Source organism: Bactrocera tryoni, chromosome 4 (assembly GCF_016617805.1).
Source record: "Bactrocera tryoni isolate S06 chromosome 4, CSIRO_BtryS06_freeze2, whole genome shotgun sequence".
NCBI classification, from domain to species: Eukaryota; Metazoa; Arthropoda; class Insecta; order Diptera; family Tephritidae; genus Bactrocera; species Bactrocera tryoni.
In genome coordinates this window covers 8,597,984-8,616,875 of record NC_052502.1, presented here as the reverse complement: position 1 = coordinate 8,616,875, position 18,892 = coordinate 8,597,984, and the positions used below count along the sequence as shown (strand labels likewise).

At 36.0% G+C, this 18,892-nt stretch overlaps 1 protein-coding gene, 1 long non-coding RNA gene and 1 pseudogene across 2 annotated transcripts in view; 2 read left to right on the top strand and 1 right to left on the bottom strand.

Moving 5' to 3' along the window:
- The first annotated feature begins 7,047 nt into the window (after positions 1 to 7,047).
- On the top strand, positions 7,048 to 13,700 carry LOC120773607 (annotated as a pseudogene).
- LOC120775574 lies at positions 12,656 to 13,084 on the top strand. Its single transcript, XM_040105806.1, has one exon. It carries the CDS (start codon positions 12,706 to 12,708, stop codon positions 13,018 to 13,020), a length of 315 nt encoding a protein of 104 aa, XP_039961740.1. The 5' UTR covers positions 12,656 to 12,705; the 3' UTR covers positions 13,021 to 13,084.
- A 1,642-nt stretch (positions 13,701 to 15,342) lies between the features above and the next one.
- The window catches only part of LOC120775345, a 29,589-nt gene continuing 26,039 nt past the window's right edge, over positions 15,343 to 18,892 (bottom strand). The window contains exon 3 of the long non-coding RNA XR_005705320.1: positions 15,343 to 15,425. This is a non-coding gene — a long non-coding RNA (uncharacterized LOC120775345). The remainder of the gene's footprint in view (positions 15,426 to 18,892) is intronic.

Here is an 18,892-nt window from a genome sequence, read left to right as displayed (position 1 = left end):
ATAACTATGATGCGTGTTTTTCTTTGAATTCGCCATAAGAACGCCGCTGCAGCAGGGCTCTCGGGATCACTGGTCCGGCAAAAGAAGATTTATCGTCGGCAAAGATGAACTGCAGTTGTTGCAGCCAACAACACGCAAATGGCGAAATAAAATATCTACAGTGCTTTACAACAATAACAATAATTGAAATTAAATACAAACATCGTGTACTTAGGGCCGAGCATGAATATGCCGGCGAACAACGAAACTGGGTTAAGAGCAGGAGGAAACTGCATTAAGAGGCGGCCGACGGGTGTAGTAATATCTACCATATACATACATATGGCGAAGTAACGCAGCGTGTAAAAATATACAAATGCATTGAATATGTATGTATGTGTGTGCGTATTACTTTTCTGTCTCAATGTCAAAGCCGTCGTGTTATTGAACCAATTTCACGTTGATAGCAAGGGCCGTTAGTGGGGTGCTGTGCGAGACCCAATGATGATGATGATGGTGATCGTAATGATGATGATGACTATGGTCATGGTGTGGCTGTTGCTGTTGCGCCTCATTTCGTTGTTGTAACAGTGTTGCATTTAACGAAGGACACAGGCGGCGTATACACACAGTTACAAACATGTATGTATGTATGAATGTATGTATGCAAAAATATATATCCGTATTTCAAACAGACACCACACGAAAATAAACAACGATATTTAATACAATAAAACAGCGCAGCAGCGATAACAACGACACTAGTAACAGCAATACCAACAGCAACAACATGAGCGCTAACAATAACAATCAAGCAGCTTGTAACGTTGAGCAAACGTATGCAGCCATCTATACAAACATACTAAACACATATGCATGCAGGCAATTGTAACTGCATATATGTATGTACGTATGTGTGTATATTTAGTATATATAGCACACATGCCAGCAGGCACCGGTAGCCAGGGTGGAGGCGTCCAATTGGCAGCCTGACTCAGTGACAGATTTTTCTTATGCCCTCTATATCAACAACCCACACATAAGCATGTATAAATGCCCACATATCCATACATACATATATTTACATGCATGTGTGCCCATCGCCCTGCATCTTTCATTGACATTGAAATATCTTCTTTCAATTTACGCTAATGGATCACTTGGAGCGTGCACAGTTTGTTGTCAACGTTGCTGTCAGATTGAATTGACAGCCCGGGAATGTTATTTGAGTGGTGAAGTAGGTAAAGTAGGAGCAGCAGAAATTCCCTTAAGTAAAATGCATACACATATGTATGTATGTATAGTGATGATTAATTTCAATCAGTATACTAGACTATATCTATTCATATACATTAGTATGTATATATGTACATACATATATGTAAATATGTTTATAGAAAATAGGTGTGTTTGTCATGTGGGTGTGTAAAGCTATAATGTTACTCTAGGTATATTATATGTATGCAAAATATTTTTATGACACCAAATATATACATACATACTTATGTATAATTATATATACATATATACATACATATACATATGTACATATAAGATCTAATAACGTAAGCCAAAAAAAAAAAAATTTTTCTTAGATACCGCTAAAATTATGTTATCAGCCGAAATAACGAAAAAAATCGTTTGAACTCTTTATGCTAATATTGGTAGTCGAAAAAGTCTTTTCGTATTTTTAATCAAACTCCAACATATTTTTTATATTTATATTAGTAAACAAAAAAACAATTATGTACCATTTTGGTCGACCACTTTTTTCCATTTTTCTGCAAGAGACATTATTCCATCAGTGTAAATCGAAATTTCGAAATTTCCAGAACCGAAGCGAGCGAACCATTGTTGTGCCATACGAACTGATACAGCATCGCCTCCGTAAACTTCACAAATTTCATTAGTGGCTTGCGTGGCATTCTTCTCAGTTTTTATAAAAAAAATTCAAAATATAGCGAATTTATGCATTATTTTCATTCATTTTTGAACAGCTGTAACTCTTTTTCAACTTCCCCGAATTTAATTTTAGTTAAATGAAGCTTAAAATCTCACCTTTTCAACACTATATGGTATGATACAATGTGATTCGTACCACTGGAGATATACGAATGCAGCGACATCTATTGACAAAATACGAAAAAACTTTTTCGACTAACCCATATTAACAGGTGGCACGTTGTGATTTTTGACTTCCCATATAAATTCATAACGTAACATCACTTTTCATAAGTTTACAGGGGAAGGAAAACCGATATATTAGAAACCACTCATATTGAAACAAAATTTGATGGTTATAGTATATTGGATATAACTGCCAGCGTGGGGTTAAAATTTTATGATACATATACATACATACATATGGAATATGATGTATTACATCGTAAGCAATAAAAAACTCAATTTCGATTTTTTGGAGTTTTATGTAGTTTTTTTTTATATAAAACAGAAAAAAAAATTCTTACTTCGCTTGAATGCTTAACGCATTTGAACAAATTATTATATAGTGAAAATGTAAACTTATCCTTTTAATAGATTTAACGATCTACAAGGAAAGGTAAATTAAGAAAGTCGAATGTCAAATTTTCCAATTGTGGCCCTTTAAGGTTCTCTTTATTTTTGGGGAATTAGAAAAGAGTTACAAAGGGTCACATCTGGCGAATATATAGGCTGGGGCATCGTAACAGTATTGTTTTTGGTCAGGCATTCACGACCAAGCGAGCCAAAATAAAATCGCCAAGCTCATAAAAACACGTCTAACCTTAACCGAAAATTGTATCGCACTTCAAGGGCACATATACTTGTATATATCAACAAACCCATGAAATTCTAAAGTTCCTGTTATTTTCTGAACACGCCTCATATATGTATATAGAATTTAATTACTCATGCAAATTTAATTGCATTCAAGTCAAACCCAAGAAAGTTTCAGAGAAGGATGCTTTTTATGGGAGTAGTGCACTCGGTTATAACCGCGTAAGCGCTGTCTACGCCAGTAAATAAGAAAAAGAAGACCTCTATAAAATTGGAAGGAACAAATTTGAGAAATATATTTAATATTGAAGTTAAAAAAAAATCCAAATACATCGGTTTCATATATAAAATTCTTATAACGTGTATTAAAAGAGATTGCTGGTTTTTAGTTGAGATTTTTATCCAAGATTTGGAGCCTTTTAGCGTGTTGAAACTGTCCAGTGGAAGAAGAATACAATTTACTATTTATAAGTACGGCAACTTCAAATTGTTATTGAATTTTATGAGAAACTAATTCTTGAGAGAAATACTTCTCTTCTTGGTTTTGCGATTATTTTGCAATGTATAGAAGTGGTTCGAAAAGACTTTTGCTATAATCTCAGGTAATCTCTCTGGGTTTAATACCCCATTTAAAACATTAAAAAAAGAATTTCAATTCATAAATGCAGGCAAGTACACCAAATTATTATGTTAATTTCTTTCGTTTAAAGAAAACTTGACAGAGTCGCCACCTTTTTATTTTTTTGTAGTTAGAATTTTTACGATTTTTCACAAGCACACCAAATTATTATGTTAGTTTGTTTCATTTAAAGAAAATTTTACAGAGTTGCCAACTTATTATTTTTTTGTAATTCTAATTTTTACGAGTTTTTCGAGCCCACCAAATTATTATGTTAAATTTTTTCATTTAAAGAAAAGTTGACAGAGTTGCCACCTTTCTTTATTTCGAATTTTTACGTTTAGTTTTCTGAGAAAAATATATATGTACATATGGGGTATTCCATACCAAATCGACCAATTTTGAAAATGACCCCTTCAGATTTTGCTGAAACTTATCCATCCTTTTCTACCCTTTGAAAAACATCTTTGAGAATTTTTTCAAAATTTTTTGTCTAACTTCAAAAAAGTTATGAATTTTTCAAAAAAAATGGCTTTTTTATTTTCGAATAGCCGTAACTTTTGAAGAAATTGACTTTTGGGGACCTTTTTTTTTTAAATTTTTGTTTTTGGTTGAACTTTTCGAAAAAATACGCGAAAAAATTTAACACGATCAATTATAAAATAATCGGTTTTTTTTAAGTAAAATCGTCATTTTTTTTTGGAAGTTTGCCATTTTTTTTTTTGTGCCAACTATCCCTACTAATCTCGGAGTGGGCCGATTTACCGACCCCATATATACATACATATATGTATGTATGCTTGCGAAAGCAGAAAGACTGTTTTACAATATCAAGTAAGCTCTCTGGGAAAAAACAAGTTCACAGAGTTGCAACCTTTTTATTTTTATATTTTACAATTAGAATATTTACGACTTTTCTCTGAGACAAATATAAATATTTATATGATTTTGAAAACGAAAAGCGATTACAAAATATTAGTGTTTAAGAAGCTAAAAGTTGATTTTAGAGCCAATTATTGCTTCTTCTGACTCAGCAGCTTGAGTCTGAGAAATAACATTTGGTATTGATGATAAGCATGCATATAACGGAAAAAAACATGCCTGAAATAATTTCGAGACAAGGTACTGAGTTGACAGTTTTTGGCCGGATAAAAATCTTGATCCGTTCCGGTTACTTAGACCCGACTGTTGTGGGAACAGCTTTATCCGACAGTAATACCACTTGCCTCAATTTTGAAGCTTAATGTTAATTATATTTATCAAACAACCCATGGGTTCCCAAAATCATTTTAGCATATAACTGTTTCGTACCTGAAATTATATCTTATCAGACGTTTTCCACATATTATTTGAAATCCCAAACTTATGTTTCACTTCAACAGGTATTTGCGTAGTAAATTTGCAGTTCCTACATATACATATGTATATACAGATACAATTTATAGTCGCTCATTTTCATTCAACTCTTTTTATCTTTTCTCTATGGTTATTTTTAGCCGTTGCCTAAAGTCTGAAATATGCACAAATAAACCACAACACAAAAATCTCGCAACTTTCCACAAAATAACCAAACAAATACAAATAATAAGTAACAAAAACACTTGAGCATATTTATGTTTGTATGTGTGTATGCTGTCATGTTCATGCCGTTGCTTGTAAATATGTAAAGCAAGTATTCAACAAATAATGGTGTAAAAAAGCGTTTAGCAAATCGCAGTAATAAAAATTCGCTCAAAGTCAAGTTCAATTCAAAGTCAACAATGCGGAGCCTAATTTACGACCATAAATAACAAATAAACAACACGAAATGCTGGCAAATACGTATATTCAAATATACATACATACATATCTATATTCAGCTAAGCAAAGCCATGTAAATATCAACCAACAACAAAGTCACATCTCCACCTCTCTACGGATACACTAAACTCAGGTGAGCGCTTTGGTTTAAAGCGCAGCTCAAATTCGCCATTTGATCGTCTCAGCTTAGAGGATGAAAGTAAGCCACTTTACGCTGCTAAAATGCCGGCGAATTAAACTTCTCCTTCGATAAAAAATATTTTTATTTTGTTTTTGTATTTAAAGAGCATATTTTTATTTTATTTCAGTTGGATATGTCAAATCGTTCGTTGCCATGGCGTAGCCAATGTTCATTCGCAGCAACATATTTACATAAAAATTTCGAAATGTGTGTGAATAGACCCAAATTTACTGCAGAAATTGAACCGATAAATAAGCAAATTAACATATCGATGTCTAATTTGCTTAAACAATTTTTTTGCTATTTGTTATCATTACTGTGGCCGGTGAACTCCAGATCTCATTTATATCTTACACAGAGCGTTTTTCTTTTGAGGCTAATTTTAAAGTGTGTTTGATTGCAAATATTATTACTTTTCATCCAAGAGTAATATTGGTTGGCGAAAAAATCTCTTAACTCATGTTGTATGGTTTGCATCGAAAGCTCTTCTTGAACTCGAGTTTTTGAATAACCTTTGTGTTTAGTATGATACACTGCTGGTAAACATTGATTTGACTATACGAAAATTTCATTTAAGTCGTCTCCATAACAACTGAATAACAGAAGCAACAACATTTGTTGCGAGATGAGACAAAATTTAACCTCCACGAAAGCTCTTTAAAATTTCAGAGTTTCTTAAACACTACTATGAGAACATTTAGCTATATTTTGACTATAAACACTTAAAGATGAGTTTATACAATGTTTAGTTTAATAAATCTCAAGCGTAACTAAGTAATAAAGCAACAAGGTTATCGTGAGTACAGCTTTAGAGCTTTCGTAGGAACTTCTGAGTGTCTACTTCACTAGTATGGTTAGTCGGTTTCGCATAACGGCCATCATATAACATGTATATTAGATTGGCTTTTTCAAAACTTTATTGCTATGGAAGCTCACTAAAATAAATATGTTTATAGAGCTTTAGATTTCCTAGAAAAATTTCGACCAAGCAATAAGTCAAGTTGCAAGGCTGGTAAAGATTACAAAAGCTAAACTTTAGTAAACATTGTATCTTATCGTTAAGGATAAAATTCGACTCCGATAAAAAAAAACAATGGCAATGGCCCACAAAGTAGAAAAGTTTGGAAAAGTGCTATATAGAGATTGCGCTCAATAAAAGAAGAAAATTCCTCTTAGCTGTAACTTACGCGCGCGTGTCGCTTGGGCAATGGGTGTCGCTGCTTACAATATCATGAACTCAAACTGGCTCCTGTTACAGTCATGACATTGCAGGCAGACGGCTCCTAGTGAAGGCTGACGTATTTACCCAATCATTCCTTATGTTGAACTGCTTTATATGCATCCTCAGAAGTACATAGATTAATGGGTAATACAACGGCTATGGCTAAAGAGGTAACTGGCGGTAAGTATAAAACGCTAGGGACAGAGACCCACGAATCTAAAACTCGTAATGGAGTGCGAACAGGAAGAAACGAAGCGGATCGGCTTATATGTAGGTCCAAACGTCGGTGGGAGATGAGGCTGCTAACACCGGCGGGCACAGCGATTATAAAAGGTGTGTCACCAGCGGCCACACCTTCACTGCAACGGGAGAAGATTGCGATGGTTATAGTGCTACTGCCACATTTTTACAGAGTACGGGTGCCACAGTCCATGAAGACTCGGACTAAGAAAGCGCTATGAGCATAAACGTGGAAAGAGAAGAAGGGATATGCAGGCGACCGAGGGTTCCAACTCTGACAACGAGGGAGAGCTTCGGAAGAAGCCAATCAATCAATCAAGGAGGGTTTGAAGGCAAGATACACGGCGGCGGTCGAAATATGCAACCGCGTCGAAGGCAAGTTCAGTCTGAAGGAAGAAGAAGTCCTGGCTTGGGCTAGGGAGGAGGTGAAGAACGGCCGGGTACACTCTGCCACTCGTAATTGCTGTAATACCTCGGATCCAGCGTATAGTATGCTTATCGCATTTAGCTGCAAATCATTGGAAAGGGGCAGCGTTCAACGGAGAGTGAACCAATGCGTAGGTAACCATACCCAAAATGATGAACTCTGCGACTGCTACAAAAACAAAATCCGGACGTGCCAACTAGCGACTGGAGAGTGTTAAGCGTGGCGAAATCATCAACGGTGATGGAGGCTAAAGCTACATTCTCCAGATCAATGAGATCAAGGTGATGCTCATTGTTTTTTCAATATTCGTGATTTGGTACCATGAATTTTTTCCGGAAAGACAGACGGTCAATAATACGTTCTATTTGGCCATATTAAAGCGTTTGCGTGGCAACATCCGTCGAAAACGGCCGGAATTGTGAAAGAACATGACACAATGATAAATACACCATCGCATCGAGCCACGATTGTGACCGAATTTAAAGCCAAAAACGCAATGATTTCCGGAAACTTTTTGCTCACAATGTATAGCTGCCATACAAAGTTCTGAAAAAATAAGTTTTTGCATAGAACAGTTTGTATTTGGCAAGATATATTCACGATATTTGAAATTGTTCAACAAAGCAACGTTACAAACTCCAAAAGAAGTGTTCAGATGGTTTTAATATATAGTTTTAAGACTTAATTATAGATAAAGTTGTCTAAGATATTACATTTTATATCATTTTATAACACAAAAAGATGATTTTCAAAAGAAATTACTATATTTTGTTAAATTTAGAGCAAATCACTGAAATTCCTTAACAATTTCCTACTGGGTACATTGATATACATACATTTACAACTACACGCGCATGCGCAATAAAAAATCATGCAACGTCAAAATTTACGGCTCTGTTGCACTGAATTTGCATATCACCTACTTGTCACAATTCAACTGACCGCAATTTACCATATGCACTACCATTTCGCCTACAACAGAGTAGTCGGTGCCTTGCTTTAGACAGTCACCGCTCAAACACGCTAACAAACTGTGTACATTTGTGTGCGCCAACAACTTGTTTAACATATCGCAATAAAAAGTGCATGTATACATATACAAATGTATGTTTGTATGCATAAAATTTCACAGCGGTCACATGGCTAAAAGCAAAAACAAAAAACATTACAGCTGACAACACAAAAATATATATTAGCAACAAAAGCAATAGGCAGCGCAAATAAATAAATAAGCAGTGTAATGCAATAGCAACAAAATGAAAACTACATCATAATGAAAGTGAAATGCGCCGCGTTGCATGCCACATGGCGCGAAATTTGGTATTCCCCAGCGCCAGACGATGACGGCTTAGCTAAGCGCCGGAGCTGAGCACAGTCAGTCAGGTAGCTAAGCAACTACTCGGCTTACTGGCTTGTAACAACAACAACAAAAATTTCTTTTACAGTGGTTTAACGTTTGGGAACAAACAAATATAAAAAACAACAAAAACAATAACAATTACAACAACAACAACTACAGTAATAACAACAAAACCAGCAGTAATAACAACAGAAACAACAACAAAAACATCAGTGTTAACTTTTTACGGTGGTTTATCGTTTCGGAACAAATTTAAAATACAACAACAACAACACGACAGTCAGGTGTTTACATGCGAAGAGAATGTCTGGGGAAATGCCGCGCGTATAGGCAACAATTTATTGTTGTTGTTAGATTGTTGTGACGGTGTGTGATGTGCAATGGCATGTTGCAGCGGCAACACCTACAACATCATAGCCACTATATGTGGCATTTGGTAGGCCATCGCCGATGACGTTGCAAGAAAAATGTCTAATGAGCGCTTGCAGTGTGCTGCTGTTAACAACAACAACAACAACAAAATTCCAGTGTTGCGGCTTGGAGGCGTATAAATGATTTGTTGTTGTTGTTGTGCAATAGCAAAATACTTAGCGTCGTTCGCTTTTGTCTACGATTTTGTTTAACAAATTCAGCAATTTAGCTATTACTGTTGTTGTTGCTGTTGCCGGTACCGTTGCGGCTCAATGCATTCGTTGTTGATTTGCTTGTTTTGCTGTTATTGTTATACCAGCACAATGCTTAATGACGCTAGTAAATTGTGGTATGTTGTTGTTGTTTATTTTTTGCATTTTTTGCATCTTTTGCAATTTGTTGTCAGTTTTCTGCCATTGAAAGTTAGTTAATGTAAATAACATTAAATTTCTTTGCATTGAAAGTAATACACTTGGTTCATTTAGTTGAGGTTAAGCACGAACTTTGAACTTTTTGTTTGGCATTCGCGTTTTTTTTTAATGTTAACAGTGACTATTTAAGTGTGAGTGGGAGAGCTTTTTAACGGTTCTTTGAAAGTAATTGTTCACAAAGCGAAGCTTGTACCATTACTCAAGCGTTATATGGGTCATTCGGTTTTGGGATTTAGTTTACTAATATTTTTTGTTGTAATATAAAATTTGTTTTAAGTCTTCACCTTCACCCAAAAAGTTCACCAGGACATGATAATATTACCTCAAAAATGCTAATTGAGTTACCAAATATAGCTGTAGAAGTGATCTCTGTGTTCATCAATGCATTCCTGAGTCTATACTATCCAACTTCATGGAAAAAATCGCAGATTATCTTGATAGATAAACCTGGAAAGGACTTAACACAGCCGACTTCAAACAGACCAATCAATCTTCTATCCTGTCTTTCTAAAATATTTGAAAAAGTATTACTATCAAAGATGCCTCCTTTCCTCTACGAAAATAACATAATACCAATGCACCAATTCGGCTTTCGTGAAAAACATAGCACGATAGAGCAAGTAAATAGAATTACTAACGAAATAAGAAAAGCATTTGAGCACAGAGAGTACCATTCAGGCTTTTGATAATGTGTGGCATGAAGGCCTTTTATATAAGATTAAAAGCATTCTTCCTTTAGAATTGATTAAATCATTGGAGTCTTGTTTAAAAAATAGACAGTTTATGATTAAAGTGGGAGGTTTCATTTCTGATGAACGACAGATATGGGCTGGTGTACTACAGCCTTCCAACAGCTAATAATGTATTGACATCAACTTTTGTGGATGACACTGCTTTAGTGAGTCATAACAAATGCCACATTATAGTATCAAGAATATTAGCGGAGCACTTAAGTTCTGTCGAAGAATAGCAAACCAACTGGAGTGTAGCCATGCTACATATTCATTAAGACCAAAAATGTACCCGGCAGTAAAAATGAATAACATTTTAGTAGTCCAAGCGAATGAAGTAACTTATCTTGGTATTCACCTAAATAGAAGAGTTACTTGGAGAAAACATTTATCTAGTAAAATAACTCGCATGAAGACAAGAGCTGCAAATTAAAATTGGCTTTTAAATGAAAATTCTAAACTTAGCCTAGACAAAAAAGTGTTTTATATAATACGGTCATAAAGCCAATTTGGAAATATGACATTCAACTGTGGGGTACGACCTGTGCAACTAATATTGATACAAAACAAAGGTTCCAAACAAAAATGCTTAGAATAATCACGTATTCACCATGGTACATGCGTAATAAAAATATCCGTAAAGACCTTGGTATTCCTAAGGTAAAGAAAGAAGTAGAAGACAGCAGAAACAAATCTATATAAATTCCGACATCATCCAGATCCTTTGGCTAATGCTTTGGTACATTCCTGCAATCAAACATGCCTTAAAAGAAGAGATATGCCTGCGTACTAAAGAGCAACGTATCAACAAAACAGCTCAATCACTTGCTTAAGCTTGCCTAGTTTTGACATAGATTTAAGATTTTATAACTTATTGTTAGGCTTTTAAAACAAAAAGCAGATCCAATAAATAAAGAGATATTGCATAAAAAAATTATAATAACCATTCTAAGGTATGACTACTCCTTATGGACCTAGTAACTGAACTCAATTTGGTATCGCAGCGGACCAAAACTAGTCTATGCGTGGTTCAAAGCATGGACTTAAATGGGGTGTCTATTCGAGGTGTGTTCAAGAAATAGCGGGAACTTCTCAAATTCGTTTTTGGGGAAAACCTTTCACTCTTTGAGCGATTTTCACCTACCTTAAAAGAAGATGGTCCTTTATTTTTGGAAATAGGAAAGAGCAACGTGAAGTCATGTCTGTCGAAAATGGAAGTTTGGGAGATTAAGCATGATTTTGGCCAACAATTCACGAACAAGCAACGAAGTGCGAACTTTTAATAAACGAAAATCACCAAGTTCATAAACACACGTCTAACCTTAGCGGCTGCAACGGCTAACGTAAGCAATGAAGCAGCTGAAAATGTAATATCGTATTTCAGGGGCATGTTGTATACTAACGTAATAAAAAACAATTTTCACATTTGAGCTCTCCAAACCAGTGATATTTTAAGTTTTGAAATTCCTGTTATTTTCTGAAAATACCTCGTATATGACGAAAGATTAACCAAAATACATATATTTGAAAATAATCTGCCAAAATTTCTTGTCTACCATGAAAATACATAGTTCCGGAATTTGAGCGTAGTTGTAGAAAATTTTCAACATAGTGTAATCCGCTCCCAAAACTTTAAAAGCGTGTTTTCCAAAAATTTGTTTTCAGAGTAGATGAGCAAAATTTCTCCCAAACGACTGTACCGTTCAGCTTGAAATTTGCATACAACGTTATGAGATATGCTCTTCAGGTAATAGTCGAAGGAATAATATTTTTGGAAATTATTTTTGATTTTTAAATTTTTAAAATTTTATCACAAAAAACGATAATTTTTGGGAAGCTGTTAATTTGTCAAAACTCAAAATTTTGACTAGTCTGTCGAATATTACTTGTCCACATCTATTGTATAAAATAATATCCTTAGGCTTGTGTGGATAATTCTAAACAGAAAAATCTTCCTCACAACGGTGCTTGGTTGTGAGATTGACTACGGGAACAAAGGAATATAAAGGTTTTCAAAAAAAAAATAATAATAATAAATACAACCCGTTAAAGTAACCGTTTGCTTATGGTGAGTATAAGGAAATTGAAATAAATTAATGGAAAGATTCTAAGAATTTTGAACGAATACCGAATAAATTAATAAATGAAATCGATAAAATTAATTTATAATTGAAATCGATAAAGGATCGCTAAATATCGATTTGAGTCCAAGCGTGCCAAATAGCACCTTTACCATAAATATAACCACGGTACTCTACCACTGATAAGAAATCGGTAGATAGCTTACTTCCGTTATGTTATTTAAATAATTACAAGTAAACACACTTAAGCATCCTTGAGATGGTGCTTCCCTTTGCAAGTTATCTTTATTTCAAAAATAATAAAGATAATGTGAATCCCAAATTAATGCAACTTCTATTGCCAATACACCGTTGAGATTGTATAAAAACCTGCGTCTCGGCGAGGTAATCATCAATCAGTTAAACACTTCGATATCGATCGATTCCAGTAACTCAAGTAGAACTTAATTAACTAAAATTATCTAAAATGGCAAACAAGTGCATTTTCCTATTCGTTTGCTTGTGCAGCATTGTACTGATCGCTGCCTTGCCGCTACAAGATGACACAAAAGCGCCGCAAGAAGGACAACCACCAGTGCTGGCACGTCATGTGCGTTCTCCTGATGGTGGCAGCGTTGGTGTCGATGTGAATCAGGATAGCGCCTCGGCTCATTACAATCAAAACATCTACACCAGCGACGATGGCAATTTTAAGTTGGACGCTGCTGCACAAGCCAGTCACAATTTTCACACCAATGACAACTCCTACAGCGGTGCAATATCTGGTTCATTTAGTTGGTAAATTGATGTGTGGAAAAGTTGGCAAATTGTAAAAATATTTTATGAGCAATTAAAATGTAATAAATGTGCACAATATGTTTATGGCTTTTATTATATGTTTATATTACTTTATCTTTACTATTATAATTGATTTATATAAAGTTGTCAAGTGCACCATTACGTATGAGTAACATTTACAAGGTGTCGGAGAGAGTGAGTGAGATAGAACTTTAGATGCTAGCAATTTTCTGATTATCATACATGTTTTATAACACTATAATATTTAGTAGAGAGGAGGTTAAGAACAGACGGACACACTTCGCCACTCGAAACTGGTGTAATGGCGCGCATCCAGCGTTAGTTAATCACATTGAGGAGCATACCGCTGGAAAGAGGCAGCGTTCGACAGAGAGCGAACCGAAGGCGCCCTCGAAAAAGAGGAAATGCAAAGACGTATCTGGGAAGATGGACGTCAAGCACGTGGACAAACCGACAATGTCCAAGGCAGCGACGGCAGCCGCTGAGATTGCGAAACGGCATTTGACCGTCGCGCTTATAGACTGCAGTAACCCGCTGGGACCAATGTCACAGGAGCAGTGAAAAATAGTGGGAATGAAGCTATTGGAAGCCCACAGCTCTTGACTGGACGCCGAACCGAGCGCATCCATGCCGTCATTTGATGGAGCAAGACGACTTAGCTGAGTCCAAATCTTAAAATGTAACGACGGCCCGACAATAACTTAGGTAATGTAGCGGTCAGAACGCTTCCAAACCTGTGGGAAGGGGCGAGACTGGAGGTGGTTGATCGCAGCTGTATTCCATCGGTGCCCAAAGTGAAGGTAACCATCCATACACCCTCCAGATCAATAAGGCGGCAGATAGCGTATAGAATATCCATACGCAAGGTTCGGGAAGATGGTAGGATCTCAGCATAGAAGAGATTATGGCTACTTGACGGGTCTACAGACCATTAACAGTATTATGACTACCACTCTCAATACATTCCAGAACTGAACAGCAGTTGGAAGCACAATGTGGAAGAAATAGCGAGGAAAACCAGCAATGCATTATAAGCGTTTTTGCAGATGCTCGGCACAACCTGGACGCTCTCTCCCTCTCTCAAACACTAGTGCTACACAGCCAATTCTGCCCTACCCTACCGGAATCCAATGGAAAAGGTTCAGAGGTTCGCTGCGCTGTATCTAACGGGAGCTTTGACAACAACTCCAACGGCGAACTGGTACCAAACCGGCCACCTATAGACCTCTTCGCTGAAAACTGCATAGCAAACCTTTTAGGTTGCCGGACTACTGCAATATATTTCAAGGACTTTGCTCCTGCGAAAGCCGCGGAGCTGGCCTCTAATGCACGTACAGGCAATTACACAGTCCACATCTACATAGACAGCCAAGCAGCAATGAAGGCAGCAACCTCGTATCGCATATCGGTTATTTTTGTGTTACAAATAAATTAAAAAAAAATTTTAATTTTTTTCACCACACTCTTATATATATTCATAACTATTTATATACTGTTACATTTAAATTACACAATTTTTAGACATGAACTCCTGCACAAAAATTAAAAAGCTACTGGAGTAATTCCACGGAACTTTTATGACTGTTGATTCGCCTTTCCGTTCTCTGTGTTACTCGTTTTATACCACTGTGGTGGTATACCAACTGGTCGGTGCCATTTCAGCTTTGGATCTATGGTGGGTTTTGCAGCCAACGCTATACCAACAAATAAAGTGAAGAGTAGCAAGAAAATTTTTAAATCCATGGCTTCTCGTTGGTGTTTCTTGGCAAACTGTGCGACTTAGCGAAATGTACTGTGCCAATTGTGTTCGCTTGCCGTCTTTTATAGTCCCGTAGCAATGCTTTGGTACTCAACTACTGCTGATAAGGTATCTGGGAATACCCGCAAGACCATATTTATTGCGAATGCGGTACTTTAATTATTGTATTTCACTGCTTAATTTAGGAAACATAATGCAAATGGTTGGGTGTATATAAATATATGTGAGTATATATGTATGCATATAGAAGAATACATGCTCGCATGTGAACCTATAAAAAAGGTGGGGTTCACCGCAGCATTTTACTTTGTTAAACAAGTTCCACATTTGGGATGATGTGTATTCAGATTTTAGAACAGTTGTTTTTCAGTCTTCAGTGTTTTGATAGTGTGTAGTTCAGAGATTTCGTATTGTGTGTGTTTTAAAGGCAAGTTCTTTTATTTCAAATAAATTTTAAAATATTTTTAATATAAAATTTTAGAATTTTGCAACCAAGCAGATATAAAAATGTTGCCTACAATTGGGCGTATTTTTTATCAAAGACACTTACCTTTTATTGTGATTTTGAAATGAGTTACTCATATATCTTATTTTTTCGTTGAATTAATAAACACAACTAGTGCGATAGCCTAAAAAGAGAAGAAGAAGAATTGTGAGTTAAAAGAATACTGAGAAAATTGTTTTCAAATTTTAATTACTTATTTATACATATTTTATAAATAAACAGTAAAGCGTTTGAATAAAAAGTTAAATATTTTTCGAGTTACACCCCAGCTACGACGAGCTACGAGGATCCTACACTGTTACAGTGATTCCGGCTTCCCCCTGGTTGAAACTTAAAATGTAAAATTCTCTAGCAGAAGATATTAAGCATATGTGACCTGGTCCACGAAAAGGGAGCTAACGTGCGAAAACTAGTTTTCTGGGAAAAGCTGTTAAAAATAATCGTCAGTTTCTCGTTATCTCATTAATTGTTCTCCTTTTTTTTGACACCTAAGCCCCCTTACCGTAGACCAGGTCACATATATTGATTTGATTTTTAACCAAGAAATTGGACGTCCGTGGCATGCCTAAACTCATTGTATGAAGAACCATATACAAAATATGCAGAACTGATAGATAGATAGAAAATAATTGATGTTTTGCACTGCGACCTATCGTCTATTTTGTCCTCTCTTGTATCAGAGAGAGAACATATGATCAATAAAGGTCCAGCACTCTGAACAATTTCAGGAGCTGGCAGGGTGCGATGGAGGTGATGTGATCTCTGTCCACATAGATGGACACAAAGGTTTTGAGCCGGCTTCTAAAATGTGCTGGGCAATATATAATCAGGTGTTCTGTGGTTGCCGGTTCGATGTCGCAAAACCGGCAGTTTGCGCAAGAGATTAAGCATATGTTGGACTAGTGTTTCTTGAGCTTGCAGTGCCCAGTAGTATAGGAGACTGAATTTGTCTTGAGGAGGTAGATCATATCTCTAAACCTTGCTAGGTTTTAACCTCCCAATATTAACTTGACGTGGCGTACTCCTGTTGTATTTTGCCAGTGCCGCTTTCTCTCCACTCTCCTTCCTCCTTCATGGTGTAGGACTCCTCCCCAATGCCTGGTTCTGGCTCCATCATTCCGGAAGCCACCTCAGAGCGGGCAAGTTCGTTGGCAAACTCATTGACGGCTACCCTTTTATGCCCCGGCACCCAGATCAGGTGTAAATGGTTACAAACTGGTAGACGGTTCAGTCTTCCTAACACTCCTCCACTAATAGCGGTGTGACGTCATAAGCTGAGATCGCTTTTAGTGCCACTTGACTACCGCTGAGTATAATCATACGCTGGTTGCGATAGTTGCTTTGGATATTGATTTCTGATCACTACATTCTTTACTATAAAGACTTCAACTTGAAAGATGCCAGAAAAGCATCCCATTGGTACGAAAGGAACCTTCAGTGTACCACTGGATAGTGCTGCCTGCCAGTAGTAGGTCGAGCGTGAAATCACTCCACTCCGCCTTACTGCCGAGATTAAATTTGAACTTCTTTGTGAAGTTTACCCTCTCCGTAACGCTGTCTCTTGGAAGAGGGTTCAGTGGTGTGTCTTCCCCTAAGGCCTTCATTTATTGAGACGACATTATCTTTACCTTGCTGCCATAAGCAAGGTCTTATGATCATGGTATATAGCACAACTGATGATACCTGGCTTGCAGCCCTACGATCTACCGGCCAGGTGTCTGCATATCATGAGCGCTTTGGTGGCTCTGGACATAGTTTTTTCCACATGTCTATTCCTCAACTTTACGGAGTCTAATGTGAGGCTTAAGAATTTGGCCGCTTTAGACATCTCTAACTGCCTGGCACCTAGTGTTAGGGGTCTCAAGCCAGCAATAGATCCTTCGCTTTGTGAAAGTGACGACGGTTGTTTTTGACTGATAGATTTTTAACCTAATGCAGTAATCGGCTCATTTGTCTCCGTGTAAGCACTCAAAGCTTTTTAGTAATGTAGTTTTGAGAAAAACGCTTTTAAAAATAAATTGTTGTAGCTGATTGAAATGAGCTTGAACACTTGAGGAAGTTGTAGATTAAATAAAATAATAATACTGGGATATAAAAAACCTAGCTATACGAACAAGGTGTGACAAAATTCTAGTTAAATACTCAGATTTAAAAAGTGGAGTATTGGGTAGTCGAAAAAGTGTTTTCGTATTTCTAATCAAATTTCAACTTATTTTTTTTTATATTTTTACTAATATCGACCACTTTTTGCCTTTTTTCCGCTAGAGACATTATTCCATCAGTGTTAAACTTTCATCAGTGTAAATCGAAATTTCGAAATTTTCAGAACGGCAGCGAGCGAACCATTGTCGTGCTACACGAACTGATACATAATCGTTTCCGCAAACTTCACAAATTTCATTGGTAGCTTCCATGGCATTCTTCCTGTAACTTTTTTTCAACTAACCCGAATTTTATTTATTTTTTTTTAAGACTGCAACGACATCTATAGACAAAATACGAAAAAACTTTTCGACTACCCAATATTAGAACCTTGAAGAAAAATTCAATATTTTATTATCCCTGCCATTATATGATTTTTAGTTTAAAAAAAAAAATAAAATTATTTTTTAATTTAAAACCTGAAACTTCATAAGAGGCTTTGTCATAGATGTATATTTGTTTAAAAATATTTGCAATATATCAACCACACCTCTTTAAAGTCGCAAACACGCACCTTAACATGCATATATTTTTATTTTTATTGCAAGAAATCTTACATGCTCCAATTTAGCGATAACAAAAAGTCTAAGATAATCTCTATGCCGACCGCCTTCGGCCGCTACATAAAAGCCTACGCATTATCTGCTTATAATTTATAAAACATGAAATAAATAAATGACTAAATCACAACAACATATATACATATATGTATATGTATATGTACACACGTATGTTTAAAGAATATGTGTGTCTGAGAAAAAAGTAGTTCAAATAAGTTCGTTGACCTAAACAAAATCAAAGCAAATTTGAGCATATTAACTAAAATTTGTTGCTTTTCCTTTACTTTTGTTTTGTATATTCTATTTTATAGTTTTTTTATTTCGCTTCCTTATATTTTTTATGCGTGTGCTATTATTTATTTCCACGCACTTGTAGCTTTCATCGCTATTGTTTTTGTTGTACGATTTTGTGATTTTGATTTTAGTTTTATTTTAGATACGCAAGCGATTTTTTTTCATTTTTGATAACGAAATAGTGGCGACTAACCCACCAACACTTGCATGCTTATATATTGTTAATTTATTATTAAGTGCGTAGGGGAAGGCTAATGTGCGTATAAATATTTCAGCTATCAATGTATGATGTCATAGATAACCGTACGATGGGGAAGCCATTCGCTTTAACAAAGAGCAACAAAATTATTTAACACGAGACAAAACTCCCACGCTCCCAATCAGTGAATCAGTGCCAGTGGTAACAGGCTGTGTATGCGTTATACAAGTACCATTAGGTATATTATGCGTTATACTACAAGGTATATTTTATGAGAGAGAGACTTAAATAAAAAGATGTATAACTCTTGTGTTAACACCTTTTCCATACATATAA

Bases quoted from the DNA above. Each gene is read 5' to 3' on its own strand.
- LOC120775574 (XM_040105806.1), top strand. From the start codon at position 12,706: ATGGCAAACAAGTGCATTTTCCTATTCGTTTGCTTGTGCAGCATTGTA.